Raw genomic sequence first — 15,954 nt, forward strand, 5'->3', positions numbered from 1 at the left:
TTAAATAGGAATTTAAGAAATCTGGACGTGAAACAGGTAGTCAATAAATTTTAAAACCCTGTGGAAGGGTTCAGCAGATCAGATGCAGACGAGCAGGACGTCAACGTAAGGAAGTCAAACAGAATGAAGCGCAGAGATCTAAACAGATGGACTAGTGCAATGAAACACGAAGAAGGAAATGGAGAGTGTCCATCAGAATAGGACAGACGAAATGGAGGAGAAACAATATCCAGAGATACAGTGGCTGAGAAAAAGCACTTCTCCTCCGATCCAGGAAGCACGACGTGTCCTGAGCAGGATACATACTAAATCAAAACACCAGTCATCTCTGAACTGCTGAAGGGCAGCTACTCAGGTAACCTCCAGCAAACACCGGCTGGGTTGGAACGGCCAATAATTTAGAAACATGTCTCGCTTCTATTCAATATTAAATTGCAGAACCTAGGTAATGTACTCAGTAAATACAAAGTTAAAAAAAAAAAAAGAGTAAAAACTATAAGGGAAGACACCCAAGTATCCTGATTCACACCCAGTATATTTATCTGTCGTTGGTTATCTATCTCCTCTGAAGTTTCCCAGGTGTGATGGGAGGACAAAGATAGACCAAAGGAAGAGGCCGGCCACTCCGGATTGGTAGGTGGAGGGTTGAATAAGTCAGGGAAGTTACTTACAAAACTCTTTTTTTTTTTTTTTTTTTTAAGATTTTGTTTATTGATTCATGAGATACACAGAGAGAGGCAGAGACCCAGGCAGAGAGAGAAGCAGGCTCCCTACAGGGAGCCCGATATGGGACTTGATCCCAGGATTCTGGGATCATGTACTGGGCCAAAGGCAAACACTCAACCACTGAGCCACCCAGGCGACCCTTACCAGGCTTTTCTTGAGCAGCCACAAGACAAGCCTGCTAGAATCTTAAAGGTTTGTATAGAGGCCTTAACTAGGTTCAGACAGGATATTGTCCAGATAAGTCTCAACCTCACATCACTGTCTTAAGGCTGGGTCTCTGGGGCAGCTTTTGGGAGGGAAGGCAAGCAGAGGCACACTCCAAGGAAAGCAGGGTGGGGAGCCCCTGGCTGCGGGGGTCCAGCTCACAGGTCACCCAGCAACCACGTCCTCTCCATGACCTCCTCCACTGACATGGGAAATCCAAGGCCATCTATGGACAAACCCTTAGAGCTAATGAGAACATTCCACAAGATTGTAGATGCAAATCAAAACGTAAACCTATAAAAACCACCTCTAGCCCAGCCACAATCATTTAGAGAAACAACGAGATACCTAAAACATTTGAAAAAATTTCCATTACAGTAGCAACAAATACTCTCCAGTACCTGGGAATAATACATTTGATAAAAATGTGCAAGACCTTTAAGGAGACAATTACGACACTTTACTGAAAGACTTAAGACCTAAATAAATGGGAGAATAAAACCTACTGATGCAAAACAGGACAGTTCTCTCTGAAATTAATCTGTAAATTCAATGACATTTCAATCAAAATACCTATTGGATTGTTCAAGGAGCTCAATTAGTGGATCTTAAAAGTCAAGTGGAAGACCAAAGGGCCAAAACCAATCCAAACCAAGTGATGGCCAGACAGTGAATATTTTCTACACAGGGTCTCTTTGGTTTTGCTTCTTGGTTTGCAGTCCTTCCAACCTTTCTTAGCTCATGAGCCATAGTTTGCCCATACCAAAGAAAGAACAATATTAGGGAAGATGGCTGGTAGAGCTTTTCCTATCAGATATGAAGATTTCTTACAGAGCTATTAAAGAACTTGTTGATATTGACATAAGCATACAGCATGGACAACGAGAACAAAACCGAGAGCCTCCCAAATAATTCAATACATATATTCAATTTTCTATAACTAGTATATGACAGAAGTGGCCCCACAATTACAGAAGGAAAAATGAACTTTCTAATAAGTGGTATAAAGACAATGCCTTATCCATACGGTAAAGAAAATAAGAGTCCCTATCTCTCACACTAAACAAAGATAAGTTCTAAGTGGATTTAAAGACGAGGTAAAATGTGCAACTTGAAAATTCGATGAAGGGAAAATATAAGACACTATCGTCATTACCTGAGGATAGAGCGGATTTCTTCAAATACCAGAGGCACAGAGTGGGAAGAAGGATAATTTTCACAACACTATGTGTGAAGACCAATTGTTCATGACATGAATCCATAAGCAGAGTTTAGAGACAAACAAGAGACTGGGAGGAGATATTTTCAAGACGTGAAACCATCCAAGAAAAATCCTGGGTGGCTCAGTCAGATCAGCAGCCAGCTCTTGATTTTGGCTTAGGTCATGATCTCAGGGTCCTGGGATCGAGCCCTGTGTTGATCGAGCTCCATGCTCAGCAGGGAGATTGCTTCAGGATTCTCTCTCTTCCTCCGCCTCTCCCTCTCTAAAATAAATGAATAAATCTTTAAAAAAGAAAAAAAAAAGAAGGAAAGAAAGTAGAAAGAAAGATCCCTGAGAAAAAGACATATGTCAACAAGCAAAGAACAAATTACAGAAGCAGAAACCCACGCCACCTAAAAACTTATGAAAACACGTACACCATCAGCAATAATCAGGAAAATGGATATGAAAGCAACTCTAAAATATCATTTCACACCCATTGGTGTGGCTCGACATTTTCACTGAACAACAGGGGGTCCTTAGATCCGTGTAGATAAATAGGAAGATTCATGCATTGCTAGTGGAAGGAAAAAAGAGAAACAACGCCTAGTCTTCTAGTCCCCGCTGCAAGGGCCACTCTGGTTTTCTCTTGGGAGCCAGAGGCAGAAGGAAACGCAGAGCTCTTCTGCAGACATCCTGGTTTCTGCGCTCCTTCCCTTTCCTTGGGTTCCCACCCCTGGGGACAAAAGTACTGATGTCCTTCCCTGTCTGTCCTCCTCCAGGTCTGACTATCTTGCCATCCCGTCAGAGAACAAAGAGAGCTCCGCGGTCCCCGTGGAGGAGTAAGAAGGGCGGGCCTGAGGTGATGTACCGGGAAGGGCAGGGAAGTGGCATCAGGATGGCTGCTTGTCCAAGTGGCTCTGTCCACCCACATCCAAGTGACTTTCAATCTGACCCCTTAGACTTCTACCCTACCCAGAGTCCCCACCCTCAGGGTATTTCTTTACTTCAGTGATGCCCAGGTCAAGCCCTTCAGCTCTACGTCAAGCCCTTCAGAAGGTGAATTGCTTTGGCCTGAGGGTTGGAGCAACTTGGACTTCTTACCACGGCGACAAAAAGTCATCCCCCCACTCCCTCCTTGTAAGGACTGTGGATTTGGTGAGAGTCTTTGGCTGGGCTGGACGGGGCCAGGCCGGAAATTCTGAGTGAGTTGTTTTATCATTGGTAGGTGGTCTGAACACTGAAGGACTGAATATCCCAGGTTCAGTGCTGTCAACAGCACCAGGAGGGTGCCCCACGGGCCACATCGCTTCCCTTCTTGCCTCCCTCCTTCTATTCACTCATCATGCATCCGCTCACCTCTGAGCTTTCACCTCTGACTTCCTGACTCCATCAGACCTCTACACACCAGAAGACTTTGCCAGAACTGAGGAGCTAACATTTCTACACCGACTCAAGCTCGCCCTGTCCCAGCTTTCAAGCGAGGAGCTCCCATGCCAACTGGCCTTCTTCCCTGCGATCTGAATGACTTTGTGTAAATGCTGGAGATGGCACATCCCTTTGTCCCTGACTGGCTGGAACTGGCTCATTCTTCACTGCTGCAAGTGAATGGATGTCTTAATGGAAGGAAGCAGGAATGAATAATTCGGGTTAAATAAGAGTGTTGTGGTGTGGGATTCCTTGAAGTCAGTTTTTTCACGTTCCTGGCCCACTTACTAGAGCATCAGAGCAAAGCATGCCTTTCTAGATTCGGTGATAGAAAGTTTACTAAGCATGGACCACAATGTTCTCGGAACTTGGTACTCTAGGACTAGATCCCAATAGGTCTCTCGAAGGCCTACATTGGGCTCAGTCCTTCAAGAAGCCAAAGACAGAAGTGGCTCTTAAAAGTCATACAATGTGTTCCTAACCCTCTTAGGGTAATGTGCATTGGAACAGAAATTCCTACATTCTTCCTCTCAGAATTCCGTAGATCAGTATTATTCCTCATTAGGAGACAACTGGGCCTCAGACTGAGCTCAACTAAAGAGACTTCAGAGGATAAACTGAAGCATAGTAAGCCTGAGGTTGCTGCCCAGTTGAGACTTTCGGAGATGGGATCCTTTCGTTTTTAAAAAAGATCCTGAAACTGGGCCTGGCCACGGCCATGCCTCTCTCACAAGCACAGGGGTGGAGTGCCCGGCTGAGGTTAACTGATGGATCCAGGTAACCGGAAGCTGGCCAAAAGGCACGGAGCAGGACATGGGGTACACTGGAAGAATTTCCTTAGGGAAAAGATTTGTGAACATGAAAAATCCTCCAGCAGGAGGTTGCATCTGGGAATATTTAAACTAAGAAATGTGCTTTTTAGTCTCAGATGGATGATGTGTGAATGAGTGAAGTGACAGGAAGGACAGATTCGGTGGCTTCCAAACATTTCACCCGTGAATCCATGATGTCTAGTTGTTGGGGTATTTTTTGTGTGTGTGTGGATTTGGGGAGAGCAGAGGCACTCTGAAAAAATTTTACCATCTCGTGTCATTTTAATTGAGTGGCTGGTCCAAGGGTGATGTCCTTGAGCACCTAGGGAGGAGGAAGGGGGAGCCTGCTTTAGGGGATATGAGAGCTTGTAAGTGGTGGGGCTCAGCAAGTGAGAGGCCCCTCAGATCTGGGGGGACTTATGGGGAAAGATCACAGTCCGCTGGTGCTGGGCCTCACCCGACACTTTTTTTTTTTTTTTCCCAACTCTTCCATCCTTAGGGGGAGTAATTGAAACAAGTCCTTGTTCACATCTACAAAGTCCAATTTTATTGAAGAAAATACTTGCAGTAAACTCAAGGCCTTTCTCAGCGGTGATTTTCCACACACTTCCTCTGACATAGGGGACAGAATATGGATCATTTTTCATGCTTTGCAGTTAGGAAGATGGGCGCAGATTGGTGTGAGGTCTCCCAGCCCCATGGCTGCGGGTGGCCGAGCTTACGGCACAGCTACTTACTACCAGCCTACCGTCCTCTTGCTTCTAGTAGATGATGCATCTCACTCCGAATCAAGCCGTATGCATGATGGCAGCCTTTTTTTCTTTTTAAAAAAGCCCAACCCAGGTATTTCCTAAGTGGTTTTTAATGAGCTCAATGGCACCTCTCATTCCCCCCACCCCCCGCCATTTATCTTTTACAAGGTATCTTCCCTCTTCTTTTCTTTTTCTTAACTTCTCCACCCTTCCCATCCTCAACTCTGTCATTAGAGCGATTTGGCTTACACAGTGCTTTCGTCTTTGCTACCTTAGTTCTCCTCAGCGGGCCCTGTGACGTGGGTATTAACTGATACCCAAGTAACAGATGAGCACACTGAGGCTGCCTGAGGCCGAGCAGCTTTACATCGTACGTTCGTACAGCTGGTTAAGTGGAGAGCTGTCTCACCTTCGCCTGTCTTGCATGTCCCGAGGTGTTGGACGTCTCTCACCCCAACCCCACTCAGCGGCTCCTCTGCCACTTTGCTTCTAGCAGCTGCTTGCAAGTGTGCTTTGAGGGTCTGTCTAGTTTTGGTTTTCTCCTTCTGGTTGGTTTGCACATCGCTCTTTCTCCTGAATTGCAACTCAACAACTTCCTGGGAGACTTGATCAGGACTACAAAACTAAGGGTACTGTGATCCCCAACCTGCTTCAGATCCTCCCCACTCTCCATTTCTCCCCATATTCCTCAAGGACCCAGACCAAATGTGCATTGCTCTGGAAAATTCATCTGGCATGTTGTTCTTATTAAAGGGCTTAGAAATGTTCTCAAGGGCTACTATTAATTTAGGAACCCCATCTGTTGTCTTGGTGCTGGATATTTCCCATGACTGATCCCTAAATAACACTAAAGGCCAAGCAAGGCTGGGTCTGAATTTTCTTTTCCTACTGCTTAACAGCCAAGAACTTGATTGCTCAACTCAATTGGCGCTGTAGACACCCTGCCCTCCTGACCTTTACTGCCAGCTGAAGTCTTAGAGCACAAGCCCGACTCCTGCATGTTAATACCATTGACAGAGCCTGTCCCTACCCCAACCTTTATTTTCTATCTGTTTAAAGGCATTATCCTTTATCTTCTCTGTCCCCCAACACCCCCACACCCAGATTTCTGATTCTCTGAGTTTCTGCTTTCTCTGTCTATGCCCAACTAGACAGGTTAGTAGGAAAGGACTTTTTCAAAGCAGGAATATGCTGAAGATACATGTACAGCAGTGAATGGTTAAGATAGTAGCTCCCTCCTCTCCCCACAAAACTACTAGATCAAAAAAGGAAAGCACACCCAACTCAGAATCTGTGAACCTACCTGACATCAGAGGGGAGAGGCTGTATAATTGGCATCTTTGCAGGAAGACGCAAGAGCCAGACACATTTCGGAACAGATCTTGGTTCCCTTTCCCCCAGTTAACACAGGAAGTGGAAAAATACACCAAAAAAAAAAAAGCTTTCCTCTTCCCTCCTTTTGTAAATGAAATTCCCCAACCCAGTGAATTCACCTAGTCTCCGTGAGTGTATCTGAGTAGTACTGGTGTGTTCATCCTCCGATGTTCATCCATTCTGCATTTCAACATGCACTCTGTCTCGAGTACCAATCTGGAGCCTCAGTGTACCCCATGGCCTTAGGTCTGCGAAATACCACCATCCAAGCTCTTCCTAATCTCTGAAACTCCACTGTGGTAGGTAACTGGTGTTGAGCTATCTTGAGTTTGTAGTAGGACCCAGTAGATAAGCACATGAAGCAAGTCTGAGTTGTGGTAGGTCAGACTTAAGCCCTACCATAGACCAGCTAAGCCTCAAAGCTGGTAATAACCCCCTTTTCCCCTGAATCACCATCCGGCAAGAGCTGCATCTGATGGCAGTGTGTGTGATGGGGGGTGGCGGTGGGGCTGCGGAAGCACGAGTGCTTGCAGATTTGAGAAACACCATCAAACACAATTAGCAAACTCTTGCACCTGATGGATCTCTTTGCCCCATTGTCACCTTCTTACTGCTTGTTCTCGGTTTCCCCCAGCCAACCTTTTCCTGAACTCTAGAAATGTTCCCGATCACCCAAGCTCTCCACAACCTAATGCCAGTATGTAGTGTTTTCCAGGAAATACCCTGTTTGTGTCAATAAAGTGTCTCTAAATGCAGCTTGCTCTGGTTTGGCTCTGCTGTGTGTACCTGCTATGCATACTATGGCTCCTACCTCCCTCCCCAGTCTGCATCAATTCCTGAACTCACCATCGATGGATATTTTCCCAGAGAACGAAAAATGCAGTTAATAGTCTAGAATTAAAAAATATGATGTGTGATGTAGGCTTCCTTCTCTTCCTTCCCTCCCCAAATACAAAGGAACACAAGAGTCACCTTTCTTTCCTCCTGCCTGACACTAAGTAAGTTTCCCACCAGGTGGTGAGGAGATAACTCCAAGGAAGACCTAATGAGGGGAGAGGCCAGACCCCCCGACCAGTCTAGGCTAACAAGGAAGGCAACGCTGTTTCTCAATGTCCACATTCCTGGAAGCGCCAAGGCACAAAAGGGAAAAGTTAAGAAACTATCCTTGGGATTCACAGCATATGATAATATACTCCTATAATAATAGTACAGGTTGGGGTGCCTGGGTGGTGCAGTCGGTTAAGCATCCGACTCTTGGTTTTGGCTCAGGTTGTGATCTCAGGGTCAGGAGATCGAGCCCGAAGTCGGGCTCCACGCTCAGCATGGAATCTGCTTGAGATTCTCCCTCTGCCCCTCCTGCTCTACATACATAAATATTTTTTTAATAATAAATTTTTTATTGGTGTTCAATTTGCCAACATATAGAATAACACCCAGTGCTCATCCCGTCAAGTGCCCCCCTCAGTGCCCGCCACCCATTCACCCCCACCCCCCGCCCTCCTCCCCTTCCACCACCCCTAGTTCGTTTCCCAGAGTTAGGAGTCTCTCATGTTCTGTCTCCCTTTCTGATATTTCCTACCCATTTCTTCTCCCTTCCCTTCTATTCCCTTTCACTATTATTTATATTCCCCAAATGAATGAGACCATATAATGTTTGTCCTTCTCCGATTGACTTATTTCACTCAGCATAATACCCTCCAGTTCATAAATCTTTAAAAACACACACATCTGATTTTATCAGGCTGCCTTCCTTCCCAGGAAAAGGCGCCCTATATGTTGGGCAGATGGCTGTGCATATGTGTATGAACATGCCCACACACACACACCTCTTGGGCCTTGCCCTCACCATATCCGGGAGGACCAAAAACATTTGGGACGATGAGCACTAATGAATCGAGCAATAAACACACACACACCATTTATTATTTGTAGTTCAATACTTTTTTCTTTTAATTCATACTGTACTTCCATGGCTCTAGCTACTTTACATTAAGATTTGGCTGGGAAGCCGTTTATGGTTCTAGGTAATAGCAGTTAAGTTTTCAGACCTTGCGCACAGCGCCAGGCAAAGTACAGTTATAGATCCAAATACACGTGGCCAGACAACTCCACTGCAATCAACCTGTGTTCTTTCCCATATATGGCCCAGTGCAGGTGTTGGGGGCTGCTCCCTCTGCCTCGCCCCACTCCACCCCTTGTTAGGATTACCCAGGGGCCACTAGGGCCTCTGACCCATCTCTCCCCACCTTGGAGTCTAGGTTGAGTGGGGGGGAAAAAAAGCACCATGGGTTTGGGAAGATGATCTGGTCCATGCAGAGAGTGGTCTGGCCCTAGAGTGCAGGATAGGGAAATGTGGGGAGCCACACTACTGTTGGCAAAAAATGGTTGCTTTTATTACGCCATCTCAGCACATGGCACCCAAGCCCAGGGCCAACTCCCCAGACAGAGCCAGCTGTCTTGCCTGGAGCAGAGGCCACCATTTTGCTTCTGCAGCGTCTCACTGTGTTGAGAGAAGCAAGGGGACCAAGGGGCAGAGATGACAGTATGCTTTCCGCTTTCACATGTCGGGTAGATCGTCTGGCATCAGCTCCTCTTGGCAGGCAAGATGCTTCTTGCCAGCAGCCAAGGCTCCAATCCGGGCTCCCAGGCCTGCTGAGGACCTCAGGTCACAACAGAAAACAATGCCCAAGACCCCTGAGCTGTCGCACAGACCACCAAGACAGGGAGCTGGCTGGGCCCGTCACAGCCATGGCTGGAGCAGGAGTGAGGTAACAAGGCTGGGCAGAGAGGTGGGAAGGGGCGCTCTCTACACCTTGTGCAAATTCCTGTTCCACATTAGGGAAGCAGGGGCGTTAAGAGATGGCCTTCCAGAAAAACGCTCCACTCGGACCCAAAACGCATCTTCTGGAAGAAAACATAGAGGTGGAGGGAGTGGGGCCAGCCTGCTGGAGGTTGGGGGGTGAGGATAAGGATGTCAAGTGGTGGATGGGATGATTGTCCCACAGCCTAGAGACAAGGGATGGGGGAGGAGAGTCAGGAAGACAGGTTCTCAAGTTTGCTACTGGAGTGGGCAGGTGGGGTCCGGGGGTGTGGGGAGGGAGATCACAGCCCTGCCACCCGGGGGCCCTAGGGAGGAAGGACTGGCTTTGGCTGCCCTGCAGAGCTAAAGCAGCAGCATAGTATGGCTACAGAAAGCATCCTTCTGAGACCACAAACAGTCCAGAAAGATTCTTCCCTTAGTCCTTTCTCCAAAATTACACCCTAGAAATGCTGCCCGAAAACGATTTAGACATGGTCCAAGCTTGGACAGGAACACGGAGAGAAGCCACTTCTAGCCAAGCAAGCATCCCTCCTGAGGTTTCTTGAACCCTCTCTCCCCACTCCCATTATCTCAGGTTCTTAGGGTCAGTGCTCTAAGGCAACCCAAGGATTTTAGCCAAAGCTTCACAATTAATCCAAACCCCAATAGGGTTTGGACTGAGCCAGAAAAGAAATGCTATGGCCAGGAATGACTTCTCTCCAGTGTTTCTTCTAGTGAGGAGCAAGGATGGACAGATGAAAGGCTTCACTGCCTAGAGACAAAAGATGAACTTCATCCAAGATGGTGCCCTTCTTGCCATCATCTTCCTCCTAGTTTAGAGAATGTCCCTTCCCAAACTAAGACTAGGCCAACAAAGGAAGAAACACCTTCCTACTTTAATACTGGGGAATACAACAAAGCTGATCTCCCTCTCTCTACCTCACTAGGCCTCCCTAGTCCTGCTGGCCCATAAAGAAGAAAATTTAACTACCCTGGATTTCCTGGGAACCCTGCTGCTGCCCTGCTACTCATCTAAATGCTTAGAGTACCCTCCAAGTTTGAGAACGCTCTATCCTGCCAGTCTCTGACCCAGCCTCCGAGACAACGCCCGCGCTAGAACGTATCTTAGAGACAGTCTAGCCTGACCCCCTTCCTGTTACAAATGAGGATACTGCAGTTCAGGGAGGGCAAATGGCCTGTCCATGAGCAGAGCCAGGACTCATGCCCAGGTCTCCTAACCCAGCCCTGTGCTCTAATGGAGAGCTTTAAGTCGCTGATCTTGCTGCTCTTGTCCCAGGGAGGTGAGTGGGGGAGAGAGGAGTTGGAGACATGAGTGGGTGCTCCAAGGCCAATCCTGTTAATTCCTTCAAGTACGGTGGAGTGAAGTAGAGACCCCACAGCTCTTCTCCGCCTGGTTAGAGACTCTGCAAAATCTCTTGAGTGCAAGCTCTCAAATGGGACCACAGGAATCCTCAAAGAATGATTCCCATGTGACCAGTTCTCACATGAACAAAAATAAAGCACTGACTGGAAGAAAGAGCATAAAGGGTGGTAGTTTTAATGCTCCCAGGCACAAGTCAAGTTGCGGGGCTTGAGCTGCAATATTATTTATCAGTTTCACTCCCAGACTTCTCTGCAAGGGTGAGTTTCCTTGCAAAAGTCATTGAGTCAGGGGGGAAAGCTTTGTTTGGGAGTGAGCAGAGGTGTTGGGTTTTTTCCTGGTTTGAAACTTTATAGCATTATTAGAACAGAGAGAACCCACAAGAGATCCACGATTCTTAGGAATGAGGCCAACCAAGGGGCCTTCCCCATGTATACACACTGCCTCCCAGGTTCAAACCCCCCAGAAATCATGAGTTTCTTGGACACACTAAGTACCTTCCCTCCCTGTCACCTACTCCTCCCTGGAATGGCCAAAGAGGTAAAGCAAGAGCACAACAATTCTGTGCAGCCAGGTCCAGGTCCAGCACTTTACTCCCAGCAGAGAACCCTTTGTAAGTCACCCAGAAGGTCCCACCATGGGACCGTCAGCAACTGAACGATTTCAATAAATATTTAATTGCATATGGGATAAATTAGAGAACTTATCACTTCGGCTTTCAAAAGTTTGAGTGTAATTTTGGCTTCTGGCTACTGCAACACGAAAATCTCTAGCAGCCTTCACTGTTCGTCCCTCTTTGGCCCCAGGGCCCACAAGCCCTGACTCTCACCAGGGTGTCTCTTAGTCAAAGTCCTGGACAGAATGAGTAGTGACCCACTGACCTGTGGGCCCATGCACCCTTCACGAGGATTACATTCAACTCCATCCCTCACGTCTCCTTTCCCAGAGGAGGGATATCCATCCTAGCTGATTCCATGGAGCCTTCTCAGCCTATTTCCCTAGGGCGTGTATCTCTGTCTCTCATCCTGCCCTTGGGGTAATAACAGTTCTCAGGTAGACTGAAAAGTCAACAACTTGTCTCTAATGTCATAGTGGGATGTTCAGGCTATACCAAGAGAAGAACAGGACTTGCTCTTCTTTTGGGCTAAAGCGGCGATAAAGTCTTCCTTTCCTTCAGCCCCTCACTGCAAGAGGTCCCCTAGTAGAACGAGCAATCTGGAAGAGTTTTCCTGGCCAAACTGGTACGATCCTTACCCCACTAAGGATCTGTGAGCTCTGTCTGGGGCTGGCAGGACTCCTCTGGTCATTATGTGGAGGGGTAGCAATTAGTGAGGGAAAAATGGTAACCGTGCCCAGAAGGGCCCCAGGAGGTCAGACAAACGCAGCGGCTCTAGCGAGCCAACTCCAAAATGGCCCTAGGATGACTCAGTTTCCTAACCTAAGGTCTTCTTTCTCCTCTTTCGGGATCTCATACGTCTCTGAGGCCTGAGACCAGAGAAGGCTTTGCACCCCCTTTGCCAGAACTCCCGCTCTCAAGTCTGAGTAACAGGATTTGGAATGGCCTCCGTGGGGCAGAGACTCTCTCGGCCTTTTCGCACCTTTGCCAAATGCATTCCTTCCAAAAGCTAGGCCTAGGTCTTCTAACATGTGCGGACTGTGTCTTGGTTGTCTCGCTTCACCAAAGCTGGATCCTCCCTGAGCGTACATGATGCTGGCAGCCAAGTGAGCGCCTGGATATTGGTGCTCACCACTTACACTGCGCTCCGCTCCGTGTGAACCCAGGATCCCGCACGATGTTAGGGCGGCACTCACTCTCTCAAACCCCGGACGTCCCTAGGATACCCTGATTCATCCTGGAAATCAAACTGACAGCTCAAAATTTAGGAATTAGAGCCACAGGCCCGACCTACTCACAACCACTTAAAAAGGGGGGTTTAACAGGATCAAAAATGGTCCATCCTGGCTAATAAACAATGTGCTCTTAGGCACAGAGAAAAAATAGGGCTTTAGGCACTAAAAAGTGACACTTCACCCAGATCCAGCCTGGGAGAAGACCAGAGAGAAGGGGAGGGGTGGGAAAGGAAGAAATTCCCAGCCCTTATGGGGTCCATACCCTTACAGGGGGTGAGGGGAAGGTGCAGGGGTGATTGTGGGGGGGGGAGGGGGAAGAGGAAGGACACCATTCCACACACTCGTCCTCGGGAGCCTGCAGCTACAAGGCCCAATCTCGCAGGGGCAGCCTTCCCAGCCTTCCAGCCCTCTGCCTGACTGGGGGCGCATGGTCCAGAGAAAGGGGGGTCGGAGGGGCTGGGGGGCTCAGGAGGCAGAGTTTAGATTGGGCGCCTGCCTTTGATGCTTCCTGTTCACAAGAGAATACCTGGGGAAGCGTGGGGAAGGGAAGAAAAGATTCTCTTTTATTTTGGAAACAAATCAAGAGGGGTTTTGGGAACGAAGCACCTTAAGCCCCTGGAGACTTGGGAGACCCCGGGGTCTTCACAGGTGTAACTTTGGCTCGACAACGTTTCCCTTCTCAGAGCCAGGAACGGCCAGCGAGGGGAAGGGTGGGGGGGCAAGGGGGAGGGTTGGGGATGGGGGAGGAGGATCAGGGGAGGTCGGTGCTGAGAGGTGGTCCCTGCCCTCCTCGGCCCCTCCGCCGGCCAGCACAGGAGGCGGTCCCGCTCCTTCTCCCTGGTACATAGGCATTATCTCTTTTTAAAATCTGTATATAATATATATATATTTATATTCTGTATATATATATATTTATATATATATTTATATGATCTATGTACACGTATTGCACGGGCCTCTTGCAGCTGCCCCTCTTCCTGCCTGGTCAGTGATAACGGTTCCTCTTCTCTTCACTTTCGGATGTGTAGTCGCGGGACCTGATGCCGTTCTGAAGGTTGATGAGAGAGTCCTTCATCTGTAAGACAGGGAAGCCCGCCAGCCCCGGGTACGGGCCCTCAGTGGGCTCCTCCGACCAGCACGTGCCCTGGCTTGCCAGCGGGTTCGAGGGAGCCTGAGACGGGGGATCCCATAGGACACGGTCTCCGGGAGAAAGGGGAGAAAGGGGGCAGCCAACCTAGCTGGCACTGGGAACCCCCAGGGTGGGGTTCGCTGTGTCCTAATGATGGGTGGCCTCCGTGCTGCTAAATGAAGAATTGTCTCTCTCTCTCTCTCTCTCTCTCTCTCTCTCTCTCAAAATCAAAAACTTCTCTCAGGGCATTCGATTGCTCTAAGGGCCCAGAGGAGCTGCCTCTCATTCAGTGTGGCTTCCCCGTCGCACCCGAGGAGACCGCACTCCCATCTTTGTGCATTTTGCCACCTTGTTCGCCCCCCAGCCTGGGGCTCTGGTCTCTCCTGCCGATTCCAATCTCCCCCATCGTGGGCCCAGAACACGTCCCAACTTTGGCTCATCATCCTCTTTCTTTTTCCTGGCTGCTTGGAAACCACTCACTGGGACCCTGCACCAGGGTCAGCTCTAATCGGTTCATGTGTTTAGATGGCAACATACACCCTGGGTGGCAAGCAGAGAAGTGACAACTGAGCGGGCTTCTAGCTATCTACCCAGATCCTGGAATTAACCTTGACTGAATTTCTTAGCCCCCTTTAAGAAACAGCCACACTGACATTGTCAGGTCACGGCAAGGAGTCTAAATGGGCCCTTCATACCCCAACACATTTAAATACCGTCTCTAAGTGAGCTGCTCTGAGACATCACAACACCATTAAGGTCTCATGGGCACATGGTCATGGATTTTGAGATCCTCTGGTCTCTCTGTTTAGTCTACAGGTTTCTTTGTTCTCTCTGGTTCTTCTACAAACCCTCTGCTCCAAAGGGATCTGCTGTTTCTCTTTTAGAAGTTGCTTTGAGGGGCACCTGAGTGGCTCCGTGGTTGAGTGTCTGCCTTTGGCTCAGGTCGTGATCCCAGGGTCCTGGGATCGAGTTCCATATCGGGCTCCCCGCAGGGAGCCTCCTTCTCCCTCTGCCTGTGTCTCTGCCTCTCTGTGTGTTTCTCATGAATAAATAAAATCTTAAAAAAAAAAAAGTTGCTTTGAAAGAGAATGAATCAAAACACCTGCCCTGACGCTTACAGAGTTGAGTCCACCGTGCTGTAAATCTGACCACCCCATGCTCACCATTATAAGGGGTCCCATCCTGACACTGAATTCTGGAGCTGTAAGAGAACTGGGTCATCCAGTCCAACTGCCTCCTACTTTAAGATTTTTATCTGAGGTCATCTTGTCACCCCTCTTGTACTTGGGGTGATAGAGTCTCAGTCCTTTAAAGTAGCTCATCCCATTACTGGCTGCTTGACTCTAGGTGGTCTGTTTTTACCTGATGACTCAAAGCGCCCCTTCCCTGTAACTTCTAGCCACTGGAATCTCACAAGCAATCAATCTATCTTTCTACCTGCTTGACCTCCATGTCTGAAGACTATCCTGTTTCTCCTCGTCCCCATCCTTCCTTCTCCTAGGCATATCTTTAATTCCATCAAGTCTTCTTGATACAACAGGGCTTTCTAAACCCCCTGCTATGCCGTTTACCCCTTTCGTTAAAAAAAAAAAAAATCCACAACTCCAAAACCAAATAGAATATTCTAAAACAGTAAATTGGATCCTGGTAGCCACATTAAAACCTCTCTCCTTAATTGAAAGCTAAGACCACGCTACAAAGGGGAAGTAAGATTTAATATTAATGAGTGCCTCCCCTGTGCCCTCAAATCCTGACAGCAATTTCGTGAAGTTACAATTTTAATCCCCATTTTATAAATGAAGAAACTAGGTCACTAATATTAAATCTCTCGCTCAAGTTCACGAAACTAGCCGGTGGCAAGGTTGGGATTCCATCTCAAGTTGGGTTGACCAGCAAACATAAGGAACTCCTTTGGAACGGAAATTTTAATGGAACAAGGACAAATCCTTCATCTCCTATCTTCCTAGTTTTCTTATAGAGCAAAGGTAGCTTCTTGCTGTCTTGGCAACTCCATGGGAGTTTTGTATAAGATGCTAACTTCCTCTGAGGGAAGGAAGAGAAGCTCCCTCCTTTGGTGAAACTAAAGTTATTATTGATTTTGCTCCCGAATAATTTTCTTAAATAGATGAATCTGGTTATCGGAAGGAATACAGGGACCTGCACCAGAAGATGTTACGAAAAGCTGACACAGTACAACCACCATCTTCCCAGACTATCCGTGCAGCCTCTGAGGAAGAAATGATGTGTTGAGGGTTGTGTGTTGGGGTGTGTGTGTTGAGGGCAGGGGCAGGGGGTG

General features: G+C 47.9%; 2 protein-coding genes across 8 annotated transcripts in view; one reads left to right on the top strand and one right to left on the bottom strand.

Annotated features, from left to right (window-relative positions):
* The window catches only part of SCN3B (sodium voltage-gated channel beta subunit 3), a 25,178-nt gene extending 17,926 nt beyond the window's left edge, over positions 1-7,252 (top strand). For 4 of the 6 annotated variants that reach the window (XM_038535839.1, XM_038535840.1, XM_038535843.1 and 1 more), the window contains one exon: positions 2,914-7,252. In XM_038535839.1, coding sequence (XP_038391767.1) covers positions 2,914-2,977 — 64 coding nt within the window. In that variant the 3' untranslated portion in view covers positions 2,978-7,252. The remainder of the gene's footprint in view (positions 1-2,913) is intronic. The other 2 variants (XM_038535841.1, XM_038535842.1) reach the window with 2 other exon arrangements.
* Positions 7,253-8,419: 1,167 nt separating this feature from the next.
* GRAMD1B (GRAM domain containing 1B) overlaps positions 8,420-15,954 on the bottom strand; it is a 167,542-nt gene continuing 160,007 nt past the window's right edge. For both annotated transcript variants that reach the window (XM_038535847.1, XM_038535846.1), the window contains one exon: positions 8,420-13,604. In XM_038535847.1, the coding sequence (XP_038391775.1) occupies positions 13,515-13,604 (90 nt within the window). In that variant the 3' untranslated portion in view covers positions 8,420-13,514. The remainder of the gene's footprint in view (positions 13,605-15,954) is intronic.

The sequence above is a fragment of the Canis lupus genome, chromosome 5 (genome assembly GCF_011100685.1).
Source record: "Canis lupus familiaris isolate Mischka breed German Shepherd chromosome 5, alternate assembly UU_Cfam_GSD_1.0, whole genome shotgun sequence".
NCBI lineage: Eukaryota > Metazoa > Chordata > Mammalia > Carnivora > Canidae > Canis > Canis lupus.